The sequence below is a fragment of the Oryzias melastigma genome, linkage group LG11 (genome assembly GCF_002922805.2).
Source record: "Oryzias melastigma strain HK-1 linkage group LG11, ASM292280v2, whole genome shotgun sequence".
Classification (NCBI taxonomy): Eukaryota; Metazoa; Chordata; class Actinopteri; order Beloniformes; family Adrianichthyidae; genus Oryzias; species Oryzias melastigma.
The window spans coordinates 10036391-10050933 of record NC_050522.1 but is presented as its reverse complement, the minus strand read 5'-3'; the positions used below and the strand labels follow the sequence as shown (position 1 = coordinate 10050933).

The 14543-nt window shown below is 39.0% G+C and overlaps 1 protein-coding gene across 3 annotated transcripts in view; it reads left to right on the top strand.

Moving 5' to 3' along the window:
- The window catches only part of ctnnal1 (catenin (cadherin-associated protein), alpha-like 1), a 70701-nt gene that overhangs the window by 39414 nt on the left and 16744 nt on the right, over positions 1-14543 (top strand). For all 3 annotated transcript variants that reach the window (XM_036214380.1, XM_024299241.2, XM_024299234.2), the window contains exons 2-6: positions 5273-5462; positions 11089-11276; positions 11833-11952; positions 13290-13379; positions 13531-13701. In XM_036214380.1, coding sequence (XP_036070273.1) covers positions 5273-5462; positions 11089-11276; positions 11833-11952; positions 13290-13379; positions 13531-13701 — 759 coding nt within the window. The remainder of the gene's footprint in view (positions 1-5272; positions 5463-11088; positions 11277-11832; positions 11953-13289; positions 13380-13530; positions 13702-14543) is intronic.

Here is a 14543-nt window from a genome sequence, read left to right as displayed (position 1 = left end):
ACGTTTTTCAATGAAAAGTTTGACGCCAAAAACGGTGAAACAAACAGGACTCTGATGACATCAACATTTCTCCCAGCTTTCCCATTCACCACAAACCAAGTGTGTATCCATGGGAGGCAGCCACAAATGTTTCCAGCTTTTGTTCCTCTGATTTATTGTCTGTGTCCTTGAGGTGCGAGTCTAGATTTCCTGCTAACCAGTGAGTTACGAATTTTTGCTATTCTCTGTGTTCTTTTTTTAATCGTCCTCCTAATTATTCAAGAGAATGAAAGTCAAGCACATGTACTGTTTGCATACCAAAGGAGACATCTCGGCTGGTGTCACAGCAAAGGCTATTTTGCATTCATTAGTGTTTTTTTAGACTCTATTTAGATCAGTAAATAGATTGTGATAAATTATTGATGATTATTCTTTTATATTTTTATTGCACACTTCAAATAAACTCACTGAAATGAGTTTTTTCATCAATTAATGTTGTTTTTTAACCCATGTTTTATATAGGACTACTTGTCCCAGCAGTAATACCATGTGTTGTGTATGGTTACACATTGGTATTTCTGCTCCTTCTTTTGTGTAGTTGAGGCGAGGTCGGATAAACATTACACTATAACTTCACTAAACTGAGTAGACTTTTTTTGACGGCTGTCAGAAGATTATTATTTTGCAAAAAAGAAAAAAGGCGTTCCATTGATTCATCCACAAAGGCTTCTCCTGTGTGATTCCACTGTTTCAATATTATGTTTTCTCCACCCTGCTCTGTTCCTGTTTGTACAGGCCAGTAAATGTACCACCTCCTAGTCCCCCATCAGAGGAAATCCCAGCCTCTGCTCCCCTGGTAAAAGTCCTAAAATGTGTTTTTTATTTTATTTTGTTAAACTATTTTTGGTGTTTTGGGAGTTACACAAACTTTTCCATGCAAAAAGTGTATATTTTTACTGTATTTTCTTCTTAATTTGCTGTAATCATTTCCTTTTTCATGGTTTTAGCTTCCATAGACTGTGGAGGTCCTCTCTGCATTCCAATGTGTGTGCACGCTGCAGACAGAAACAGACACTATACGTCACAAAAATATTAATCGGGTCTCTTGCATAACACAGTGTCTGTGTATGACGTAGATTTGAATCATGTGCCACAGTGCCCCAATTCCCCTTTGGCAGCTGCATAATGTCCAGCCAGCTGGCGTTGGTGTTTTCTGAGCATTATCCCACTCTTTGTTGATGAGTCAGTGAGAAACACCAACACTTGTGAGGAAGAAGCTTAAAGACAGAGATAATAAACTCATTAAAAAAATGAGGGACACTTAAAAAAAAGCTTAATATCTGGATTTTAGTGTGTAACATTAATAGAGCATTGAGACAGAAAATAGCAGTTTGACAGGTAGCAACCTTTGACGACAGCTCTAATATATAGTGTTGTTTTTAATGGGAAATTACAGGACCTGGTACAGCTCAATGTAAAAAAGTAAGGGTAACGATTAATCGATAAATCAATTTCTATTCATACGATTGACCAGATCGATCTGCCTGAAGCAAGTTGTTAATCGAATCGTTGTACCCAGGTATTCCTCTCTGAGTCACACTGGTTGAATGTTTGGCTAAAGATGTCCCTGATTGATTTTAAGTCAGTGAATCTGATTGCTCAAAATGAACCAGTATCGGCTATGAATTTCATCAAATCGAGTCGTTAAAGCAAATCATTGCACCCTATAAACGAGACAATAAATGTGTTGGAAGAAAAACATGTAGGTAAACCCATAGCATAGTAATAGTGCATGAAAGTCGTTGGCTTAAGGACTAGGACAAGAAAGCACAAGTTCCGCCTAGAGGCAAGAGATATGGCTAGATATTAAATTTACCATTTTTTTTTACACGGTTCTCAATGTGGTAATATCAAAAACCAACAGAACTGTAGTTAGTAGCTGTAAATGTGCAAAAAAAAAAACAACATCACACCAACTTTTGTGCTAAAGCTTCTTTTTTAGGTTGCAGTACAAAACAAAAGGAAAGGGAAAGGGTTCTCAGAACAAGAAGAAAACAAAAAACAAAGGATTTTTGCAATTCTATACTAATTTTGTATTTAATGTTTAACCACAGGGGACTGCATGGTGGCTCAGTGGTTAGTGCTCTTGATTCACAGCAAAAAGGCCCTGGTTTGAGTCCCGGCTGGGGGACCTGAACCAAAAACCACCAACTGGAGACCTTTTTGTGTGGAGTTTGTGCATTGATTTTCTCCGGGGACTCTGGCTTCCTCCAACAGTCCAAAAACATGCTTCATAGGTTAATTGGTTACTCTAAAATTGTCCTGAGGAGTGCATGAGAGTGTGAATGAGCGTGTGAGTGTATCCCTGTGACAGACTGGCGACCTGTCCAGGGTATACTGCCTTTGCCCATCAGTAGGTGGGTTAGGCTCCAACACCCTCGTGACCCCAAAAGGGACAAGTGGCCAAGAGGAAGAATGAATGAATGTATAACCACAGATTAGATTGTATTCATAAAATTAATACATTGTCTGTATCTTCAAGAGAACTTGGCATAAACTATTCTGAGGACCTTGAAAGAGTGAACTTTCATGGACAAGTGGAGAAAAGCTAATTAAAGCCTTAGTCTCATGCGGTTTTTGGGTTATCTAGGCCCGTGATGGACTGGAGGATTGTAGAGGGTCTTGGTTGTATGTTAAGGAAAGCACAGGTGTGTCTTGTCGTTTCCTTGAGATTTGTACGGTCACCTCAAGAAACGTCATGAAAAAGGAATGTACGAATCTCCTGCATGAATGTGTGGTAAGTGTATCATGAAGTATGATAGGGGTGATGCCATACTCTAGTCATTAGTAAGGTGAGAGTACTGGCAAGTGCTGGTGAGCACTGCTTGTCTAATTTCTAACAGTCAAGCTGCACACATGGAACCTGCAAGGAGTGCACACTAATCACTTGAACGCACTAATGGGCTACTTGTACAATGCCCAAGATAGAAGTCCATACGAGATGCCTACGTCTCACCTAGTCCACCCTTACGTACCCATCCGTGTTGTGTATTTCTACTTTCTCACAGGTCTTGCCAATGCTCGTTCAAGCGACCACTTCCAATGAAAAGTCTAAAGAAACCCTTGTACATGTGCGTATTAGGCTTCTGCGATCACAGTGGACTTAGTAATGACGATATGGGTAGCGTCCTTTGTAATTCCCACAAGTGTCAACCGTTTCAAGATCTAATTATTTGATTTTATACCCAGATGAAATTATTTAACACAAAGTCTTTCATATATCGTAATAGAGCAGTGAAAGAAAAATCCTAGAGCAAGATTTGTGAGATGTGCAGCGCTTTGACATTTAGCACCGTGGCTCTTTCAAGTGTAGGTACATGTGCTCGAACCAAGTATGTGGAAGAAAAGAAAAACACCATTCAGTTTGCTTCCATTAAACTGGCATCTTTTTTAGCAGTAACCTGAATGTTAAAATAATCAAATTTAGATTTTTAACTAAGTAGAACCAACACTCTCTTGTGTGAAAAATGCAACAGCTCGTTTTGTCCTGAGCCAAAATGCAGTTCTTTAAAACCTTAATCTGAGCTCAGCAGAAACATGTGTCCCAAAGCCCTCAATGTAACATATCCCCCTCCAAGACCACCTACAGGCTCAGACCAATTAAAACAGCCACCCACAATGAACCAACATACACACACAACCCCACTTAAACCCTCACAGCTGTTATAGAGAAAGTTAAAGCAATTAATAAATATTTGATAGATTCTACCTATTCATAATTAATGTCCTTAATTATCACTAAAAGGTCTTTCTTGAACTGTGTGTTTTTTGAATGTCTCACCTAAATTCTCGTTTAGGTTTTGAAAAATATTGCATGTATGATGTAGATTGGAAAAGACATACCTTTAATTATATATTTATTGATATACATTTTTTGTGTTGGTTGACCTCAGAATATAGTCTATATTATTTTATTCAAGTTTTAACAGCAAGACCAATGGCTCCATGATTGTATCACTTTGGTGGACAAGATATCCTCTCTCAAGTCGCCCATTGGATTCTGAATGATGAAAATAAAGCCTAAAGTGGGATGGGCACCTAGACTGGAGTTTATTCCACCTGTTTCAACAATGTTCCACAAATAGCAATTGGATGGGACAAAGCAAAGTGTGAAGCTCTTGGATCAAGCCAACTGCCAATCAAAAAGACAAACCCCAAAATTGTTGGCCAACATTTATGGTAAGCCCGTAAAAAAGCAAAACTAATAAAATAACCCTGAGGTCACGAATAGAAAAAATATAAAGACGCTGTAAATAGGTTTATATTTGATATAAAATCTGACTTTTTATTTTGAGATTAAATAGAAAATGATTCCCCTCTGACACTTGCCAACAGTGCCATTTTTGAGAAATTGGTACTGTTGGTACTGTCGGTGCTTTGGGGCTTGTTCAGATGTACGCTTGCAAAATTAAAACTATGCTACGCTTACACCAGCAAGAGCATGTTCAAGCAACCATTTTCAGTATAAAGTCTTAGCAAACGTGCATCACTGCATGTTTCGGGCGTTCAAAACTCTAGTTTTTAAGACCATTTTTGAGCTCTATGTACAAAACACGTGGCCAATAATCGAGCGTTGAAAGTTATACCAGTTGACCAATCAGAGACTTGGATTTGGTAGTGACATATGGTTGGTGTCCCTTATCATTCACAAAAGTGTTACCCTTTTGCAAATGAAGGGGTTATTGGGGGGTTTAGAAAATGACCAATCCATACGAAATGCCTTCGTCACACCTTCTTCGATACGACCTGTTAGCTGCAGCATGCCTGTAAAAAAAATGTGCATGAACACTTTCACTCTCCAGTCCCACCCAAGTGGTCTATGACCATGATATTCTTTTTGCAGGCAACCAACCATACACGTTTGCCCATTTTTTGACCGCAGACAGCCAGTATGTAGCCTTGAAGGCAGTTGTGACAAAGACTTCCTTTCCGATTTGATTAAACAAGTTACTTTCCTCTAAAAAAAGAGGACTGAAAGAAACAAATATGCACTTTATTCCCGTGTTTGGGATACAAAAAGCAGATTTTGTTTCCCAAAGTCTTGGTTTGAACCTAGAAATACAGTCATCTTTGCCATGAAACTTGTCAGAGATTTGCTTTTACACTTTTTCTGTATTTGCTTAATCTGAAGTGAATGTAATTGTTGTCTTTTTAATAATTTCAATAAAGTTGCTTTTGGATTTGTTGTCAGATATTACCAATACCATCCTGCTGTCCTTTTATCTTTCTACAGATTACCACGTTGATAAACCACAAAGACAAGCCAAAGAAGTCTGAGCGCACCTTGACAGCCATTCACAGGGTAGGTCAAGCTGTGAATGTGGCAGTAGGACGCTTCGTTGCTGTCGGGGAAGCTATTGCTTCAGAGAATCAAGAGCTGAAGGATGAGATGGGTCAAGCTTGCTATGAGGCACGCAGAGCAGGTAAGAACTGATCAGGACATTGACAATTTAAAGAGTCCGAAACTTTAGGCTGAGGAATTCCGTTGTCTTGTTTAGGGCTGCCATGATTAGCCGACTAATCGACGACTACTCTCCTCTGTCTTGTTTCTGGTCCAAAACAAAAAATGCTGACAAATTCCATATAAATAAAGTTTAGCCTCAACTACAAAAGGGGTTTATACAAATATATCCAGTGTGTTTGAAACTTTTACCCACTGTTGTAACAATAACAATGAGGCTCCCAGTCTAATCTATTTGTTCAGCTGCCGGACGAAACAAATAAAAGATAGAAAAACTACCTCCAGGCTTTGCAGTGGTTTCGAATTCTAGTAAATTTCAATTAAACTGCTCACTTGTCAAATCGTATTCCATCAGAAGCCCCCCAAAGCTAACTAAAGACATTCCAATCATCAGGGTAGGAGTTTTGGCTGGAAAACAAGACACAGATGTTGAACAGACAGTGAAAGGCTCAGAAAGAATAATGAGCATTTTTTTGCATCTGCTGTTGGTGACTCCAAAAAATGTTTTTTTTTGCAGATTTGTCAAGACTGACAAGTCATTATTGCTAAAAAGTGTAATCATACGAGTCCAAGCTGTTCTACAGAATCTTAATGGATACTATCATCCTCTGGATGATGACTTTTCCTTACTAACAAGGTTGAGCTTCTGGAAAGAGAGCTGAGTTCCATGATCACTTGCAAAATATGTATCAACTGTCATCAGTAAAAATATAGTATTGTTCTCTGCGAGATAGTAAATGAACTTGAAATGGACTATAAGTATTGCTTTTACTGCACATAGTTTATGTCTGCCCTGGTAAATAGTTCATTACTCATCATCAGATTAAGAAACCTTCCAGTCGGCTTCTTTCTCCCTAAAAGTAAAAACACAACAAAGTTTCCTCCACAAAAGAAACTATGAAGTACTTCTTTGAAACTACCACATATATTTATATCCCATATTTCAGCAACAGGTTAGCTGAAGATACCTGCTGTACATGAAGCACAGAAGTAGACTTTCCAAGGTATTGGTTGATCAAAATTTTAGTAAGGTACATCTTACGCTTGAGGTTCAACTGCCCTATTGGGTGAAAATGGGCTGTTTGCAAGCAAAAAAAATGACAAACTTGGGCTTGCTGGTGGTCTTTGCTAGTTGAGCCCGTAAAATGTTCATCCACATTTTTCCTATGGACATTCTGCAGGCAACAGGTTGTATTGAATACCTATAGCATAAAGGTTAGTAAGGGTGAAGTAGATGAGACACCAACACATTCACACTCCCAACTCGTCACATATTGACGTTTGGTTTAAGACTCCTCCAAACCAGGCACTGGTGCCCTAACCCAAACCGGTTCCAGACGCGGTACTGGGCGCGAACACAGTACTGAAAGCGAACCAGTACAGGGTTAAGGTTAGGGTACCTTGTGGACCTTTAGTTTTACAAACAGCCAAAAACTAAGAGTCAAAGACACCCAAAACACCAAAACGTGAAGCGGAGGGGTCAACTGTCAGTATGATGACTTGTGGATGGGAATGTGTTGGAGACACTCGCAAGTTAAACATATTTTTCATTTTAAACACTTTAAACACTGGCTTCATAACCAACTGCTGTGTCAAATATATTTTATTATTGTCTAGATTAAACTGTTCTTAAACATAAGAAATGTTTCTCCTTTTGTTAGGTTAAACTACAATTGTCTCTGACTAAAAATGTATTACTAAAGTAATAATAAAGCACAATCTGGTTTGAGGTTTGGACTATTTTGTATGGTTAACTTCTCTCTATATCAGCCACCTTTATTCTCATTAGGGGGAAAATATTTTACCTTCCACACTGCAAACTGGAAACAATATCACCCTGGATACAAACTTGCACACTGCTCCATAATAATAGGCCTTTGTTGGTGGTAACAGTTTGTATTACAAAGCATTTAATCCGGGCAGCGTCCTGATTTGTAAAGATAGCTACAACTCAAAGAGGGAGCTGGTGGGAAGAGAACAGACCGTGGAGAAAATGTGCGTGTGAATCTGTGTTTGCATTGTTTTGCCCAAATAAAGTACATCTTAGGGCACCCATATGTTAATGTGTGGCTTTCAATGATCTGGCTACTCCTTTTTTCCTTGCTTATCCTTTGTTTTCAGTGTTTTTAAGTAAAGGAAATCTTAAATAGTTCTCAAATGTTTTTCTTTTTAAGTCTTAAGAGAGTAAGGCAGCACTTAAAGAAGGATGGGCATTCTTTAGCCACTGGGAAGGCTTTATCAGTCCCGACTTGAGCCTATGAATGAAGGAATGACTGAAATAAAAGCAGGCATTGGTTTGATTGAGCTCCACACATCCAGTAAATGGTGGGGAAGCCCATTGAGGCAGGTCCGTAAAGGCCATCTGTGTTGTCTTTTAAACTAGTTCTCATTCTCATCTTTTCTGGAAAAGGGATGAGTTCCAGATTGGATCATACTTTGCAAGAAGCAAGACATTTGTCCTTGTATTCGGGTTTATTTGGAAAAATGTTGAGCTAAAATGATCTGGAGGGCCGTATATATTTACGCGGAGGGCCGGATCCGGTCTCCGGGCATTGACTTTGACACATGTGGTCTAGGGGTTCTTCACCAATTCTTTTTTTCTGAGCAGGAGGAGAAGTTAAAGTTTTATCCTTAAAAATCTGCTCAACAATTAAGTGATTCACTTTTTAGATAGAAAAAACATGTTCCATGAATAAATATTCGATTGATCCTTTCCTGATCCTGAAATTGTCAATGTTACTCTTTTTCATGTGTCCACTGGTCATTTACAGCAGAGGTATCAAACGGCAATCCGACAGGACTACTAACACTCTGCTCATTTCATTTCCAGATATTTTTTTTCCTGCTTACTGGTGTTTACCTGAATCAGATTGAATCAGAAAATAATAACTACAAGGATTGAGGTAGTTGTGAAAGAAGTAGGTCAGTGGCTCTCAGCCTGTAGCTTAACACCACTGACTTACATACCCAACAAATCGTTTGAGCCTTTCGTAGAACATTTAGTTCGACTCTCTTTAAATCAACAGAAAAACTGTAATTGGACTGTTTTGGTTTAATCTTGTGGAATTTTTGTCATATAACCCCTACTATATGGTAAAAGGTCTATACAAGGTCTTTCCTGGGGGTTTTACATTTGATCTTCTGGTAAAGTCATAGCCAGAAAGACCATTGTTCTTGAGTTTGGTAAATTAAGTGCAGGAATTTCTTTTTTGTTATTCACATAGCCATGGCTATGACAAAAACCTTTATTTAAAAGATGTATATTGCAATTATTATCCTACTCATGTCTTCTGAGATGTCAAACCTTGACAACTGCCCTTATGGGTGGATACAAGCTGTCTATGGAAAAAAAGTGGGCACGCCTGTTCTAGTCAAAATATCAAGATTGTAGACAAATCAGTGAAGAAAATGTTTGTGCTTATTTTTTCTACGGGTATGCTGCGGGTGACAGGTTATAGCAAACACTTGTACAACGCTCAAGGATACGAGAGAATGAAGTATGTGAAACACAGGAGTGTTGTATTACAGGGACTTATCAGTGTGGCCTAAGGGCACTGTATGACATCGTATATGTCATAAGTGCGTCCAACTTACATTATGCAACTTACTTATCCTCAGAAATACTACAACATACTTTCCTACACACACAACAATGGTATGTTCCATTTTCATGATGTCCCTTGAGGTGCCTGTACGAGCCTCAAGGGAACTGCGACAACCCAAAATCCTGCAGCACCCATCCTGTTCAGCCCCACAGTATGGCTGCATGTGACTCAACAAGAAATGATTTATCAAGTGTTAGGGTATCCAACTCTTAGCATTTGGGCTCCTTTCTCAGTAACAAGTGAGTTTTGAGGTATGTATTTTTCTCCATGTATTGCAGATTTCAGCTCAAATGTTACCATTCCAGACTAATCGTACCTCTTGTAATGAGATTTTCCATTCTTACAATAACGTTTGCAGAAAAACACAAAACTGGCTTAAACAAATTAATTTTTACAGGATTCCTTAAAAGAACTAAGAAGTGATCTGCTGGTGTTTTTTTGCACAAATTGATGTTACCACAACCTATTGCATAAAAAGTCAACTTAATATTGTCATGTAGTTAGCTTTTATAAAGCTACAAATTCGTTTTCAAGTTGAATAAAATGTTAATCATTTTGACATAATAAGAGGACTACAGCTCAATAAACCTGTATGTCCTCAAAATCTCTTTACACTACACTATTTTCACTATTATTTCAGTTAATTCTAGTCTAAAAATGTAACAACATGCATCACCAGTTTAAAAAAAAAAAACAGTTCATGCAAATGAAAAAGTATGATTTCCATACTTTTTTCCTCCTTCATGAATCTTACATTTCTTGCCAGTCATGGGCTACAGACAGACCTGCTGTCTACATCATAGTTGTGATGACAAATAAATACATAAAACCTATGTTTTCCCTACCACAATTACACGCTTTGGCACACAAACACAAGAGGGAAGGACACGTCTGCACAAAACTGCTCAAGCGTCAGCCAAGGTAGTACTAGATCCCAGCTGAAGCTTTAACTTCTTAAAATAATCCCGGACGAGCCCCCACTTATGCCATGCCCCTCTAAAGGGAGAAGGGAGAGAATGGGTGACATAAAGAAATTGAATAAAAATGGGGAGGTTAAGTTGGCCGTTTATTAGGGTGAAGGGAGGCAGGAGTCACAACACAACAACCAAAGAAACTAACAAACAAAAAAACAATGTGTGACTTAATGTTAAAATAATTAACATAAATTCTCAAGCTTCATAGGAGAAAAATTATTAACAGAAATAAAGTCACCAAAACACTACAAATGCTCAAAAGGTAACCGAAGAGCACAAGATTAAATTTAATAAAAGGCAATCTCAAAAAAATAAAAGACTGGAGCAGAGGTTTTCCGTAGCTTCGTACCTCCCTCCCAGCCTGGTGATTGGTGGAGTGGAAGCCTCAATCATATTTGCAGGATTCGGGGTCAGCAGCAGTGAAGGGGTTGGACCGCTACAGGAACTGAAACTCAATTCTACACCACACATAAAACAAATGCACACACACACCCAAAACTAGGGGCTGTAACATGGCATATACCTTTACTTATTTAGGGCTTTACTACCTTCATTAAGGCTTAAACCCCTTAAAATAATCCCGGACAAGCCCCCAACTTGTATTACATCCCTGTACAGTCCTATTCCCCATTCAGACAAAAACAGCTACCAAACTCTGGCGCCAACTTGTAACTACCAGGAGCAATGTGGGTTCAGTGTCTTGCCCAAGGGCACTTCAACACATGGACAGGCAAGGCGGAAACTGAACACATCCTTCAAACAGAGGTTGACCGCTCTACCTTAGGACCATGGCTGCCCCGTTATATTCAAATAATTTTTATAACTGCAATTTTAAACTTGGGTTTTGTTTTTCTGGGTAGTTAGCCTTAAATTCTACCATAAAAACTGTTGTTTTTGGTAGAATCAGCTTTAAACTACAAAAAACTCCAAATAGTGCTGAGTTGACAAAGATTTGGAAATATGCATCTTTTTTAGGGAAAAATATTTTCTTTTTTGTCATGTGTTGTAGGTGATGCTATAGCTCAGCTAACAGATGTGGGATCAGCCGCTCCAACCCCGTCGGATGACCATGTCACAGTGTTCAGTGACCGGACCGCGATGGTAAAGGCTGCACGCATGCTGCTCTCTTCTGTCACCAAAGTCCTAGTCCTCGCCGACCGCATCGTCATCAAACAGATAATCACGTCACGCAACAAGGTGAGCCTTGAATCCCAGTCATGCTCGGCTTGAAGATATCCTCATTCACCATCAGAGCTCTGTTCTGGGTTTTTTCTGATAAGCACCGGCTCTCTGAAAGAGCACTCTGGGAGTAATTGAGGGAAAGCAGCTCTTTTAGCAGCCACATAAAAACACACTCTTTCTCCTGTTTGCATTTGGCAACCAAACTATGTGATATGGGTGTAGTTTCAGAGGGAGCCAAGAAAGTAAAGATGAGGCCTAATCAGGACTGGTTAGCTTTTGTTGGGACAGCATCCCGTCCTCCATTCCTGCCAAACACTTTTCTTCATCTTTGAACACCACTGATAAAAGCTGCTGCGTTGGTGCTGCCAGTCACAATGTTCCCAGCAAATAAAGTAGATGCTGTGTAAGTTTAACCTATGTAACAATTTGGTTGTTTTTGGTGTTTCTAACATGTTCCTGTGGCATTTTTCTGATGATAGAAGACAAATAGAAAAAAAATTAAGATTCAATTTGCATTTTTGAGTATTCTGAAGTTTTTAGATGCAGACATTGATATACCTTCTTTTTTCAGGTTCTTGTGACCCTCGATCATCTGGAAAGAGTGAGCACCTTCCAGGAGTTTGTACAGATTTTCAGCCAGTTTGGCAACGAGATGGTTGAGTTTGCGCACCTAACAGGGGACAGGCAGAACGTGAGTACCACTGAAACAAATTCCCCCGATTTAACTGTCGTAATCGCCAGGGTACTGAAGTGAAACATTTTGTTCTGCATTGTGAAATTCTAAAATGTTTCATGATAATCTACCAATTTTGTCCCTGAAGCTAGCTGTTTATCAACTATTAAAACAGGTTTTCTCATTCCCATCAGTACAGCAGAGAAACCAAACCTCTGTCTAGAACAGGGGTGTCAAACTCATTTTGTTTCAGTCTGAACTCAAGTGGACCGGACCAGTAACATAATAGCAAAATAACCCAAATTCAACTTTTTATCTGTAGCTTTGTTTTTGATTTGCATTTTTCTCAGTTGGAAAAAAATGCCTCGGACAACCTAGTAGCCTAATTACTTATTATTATTGTTTTTGTTATTATTATTATTATTATTATTATTATTATTATCAGTCTGCATATTGCCCAGATGTGGCACGCGCTTGCAAAGAAATTCTGTTTATTTCTTTATCTCTTGTTATCCCGTATTTCTTTTCCTTTGCTTCCCCTTGTGGCGGAATTGTGCATTGCAGCCATTTCTTTAAATAATCATAACTCACCAAAGGAATGGGCTAGAAACTTGCTATTTTTTTCCAACATCTTCCTATTTTTTTCTTTTCATGACTGGACCAGATTAAACTATCTGGTAGGTCGGATGCGGCCCGCGGGCCGAATGTTTGACACCCCTGGTTGTAACTTTGTAGTGTCAGACTCTCCTAATCCTTCCCTCGTGCACTCACACAGCCTCTGCAGCGAAAGGGCTTCAGCTGCAGAAGTTGAAGTGCAGCAGCTGCCGTAACAGTACAGAAGATAGGGGCGAGAATTCATTTGCGGCTGAATTTTACCTGGACTTGCACTTTGCACACAAATCACATCCCTCCACATTCCTCATTGTTGCTCTCTCTCCTCATTTGCCATGCTGCTTTCCTTTTTTGTGTTTTTTTTTTGCACTCCCATTCCTGTATAAGCTTGCATCTTTACAGAAAAGCTGCCATCTTTCCCCACTGAATCCAGGCGAGGAATGCGCAGGCAAAAATAATGACAGATAATCACATCGGCTTTGTAATCTATGGCAAACTGCCTGGAGAAAAGTTGATTCAGCTGCGATTTGAAAAACAAAAAACAAAAAAAAAATTTATTTCTGTTGCAAACACATTCACAGGGTAGTATCTTCCTTTATGTTCTGGTACGTTCTAGTTTGGGCCTGTGCAGGTCTATGGATGTAAACGTGCACATAAATCAAGTCATTTGGATTTTTGGGGGGTTATTTTTGAAATTTTGGAAGTTGTCTATCTTTTATCGTCTGATCTTTTCTGTGAATTAGGATTTGAAGGACGAGAAAAAGAAAGCCAGGATGGCAGCAGCCAGAGCCGTGCTGGAGAAATGCACCATGATGCTCCTCACAGCCTCCAAGGTAACCCTGATCAAGGTGTTCTTCATCATGTCCACCTCTTATTTAAAGGCAATTTTATTATATTAAGTCTGAGCCATGTTATTTTCCAAAAAAGAAGCAGAATTGATGAAGACGTGAGCTTTGACTCTTCAGACTGAATCCCTCTTTGCAGACTTGCCTGAGGCATCCGGATTGTGAGTCGGCAAGGATCAACAAAGACGCCGTGTTCCACCGAATGCGCTGCGCCCTGGAGCAGGTCATCGAAATAGTTACTGAGGCACGGAGCTGCGGGGAAAACAAGATCCCGTCTGCCAGCATCTGCAACGGCATCAAGGATTTCAAGGTAGACTGAGAGGACAACACCGAACGTAAATACATGCAGATGTAAATGTGATAGTTCAATCCCAGGGCAGCTGAAAAACCCACGATTTATTTACAAATTAAAAAAAAAAATAAAAAATTCACAAGAATCACAAAAAATAAAGATTTTTCATAAAATATTCCCAAAGCAGAAACCTGGTTTTCCCAAAGTAAATATGTAAATTTGGCTTTTTTCAAACAACTACAAATTGAGTTTTTTTCACAAAAGCATGTGAGAGAAATTTATATTATAAAATATTAGAATCGTCCTGATAAAAATCCTTTTAAGCGCCTCTCCAATCACAGTTTGATCTTTTTTCAAAGCATTCCAAGTTGTCTTTTAATCATTATTAAGTCGCTTTTAGCCAAAATTTTCATATTTGTGTCGTTTTCTATGACATATTTTCTGCAGAGCGTCAGAAATTGATTAGAAATTTACCTCTGTTGTGGGCGCAGAGTAAGCCCGCCCACACTTCCCATCCACCCTCTGTTCACGTAATCTCCTGCTAATTCACAGGTCCTCACACCCCCATTACCGCTACAACAAAAATGTCCAGCATTACCAGAGCTATACAACGGTACAGTTTTGAGCCAATTGTCAGCTCAGACGACAAAAACAAAATGGATTTATTTGGAGCACATTAAATGATTTCTTATTCCATTTGCTCTCTTCCATAAGAAACATGCCACACAGACATGGTAAAAACAAAAAAAAACATGATTTTCATCCGAGGAGGATTTTAACCCATAAAAACGAATTTTTCCTTAAAAATAAAATGATGTAGAATGCACCACAAACCAAGTGGATCACAGAACCCATTCCTG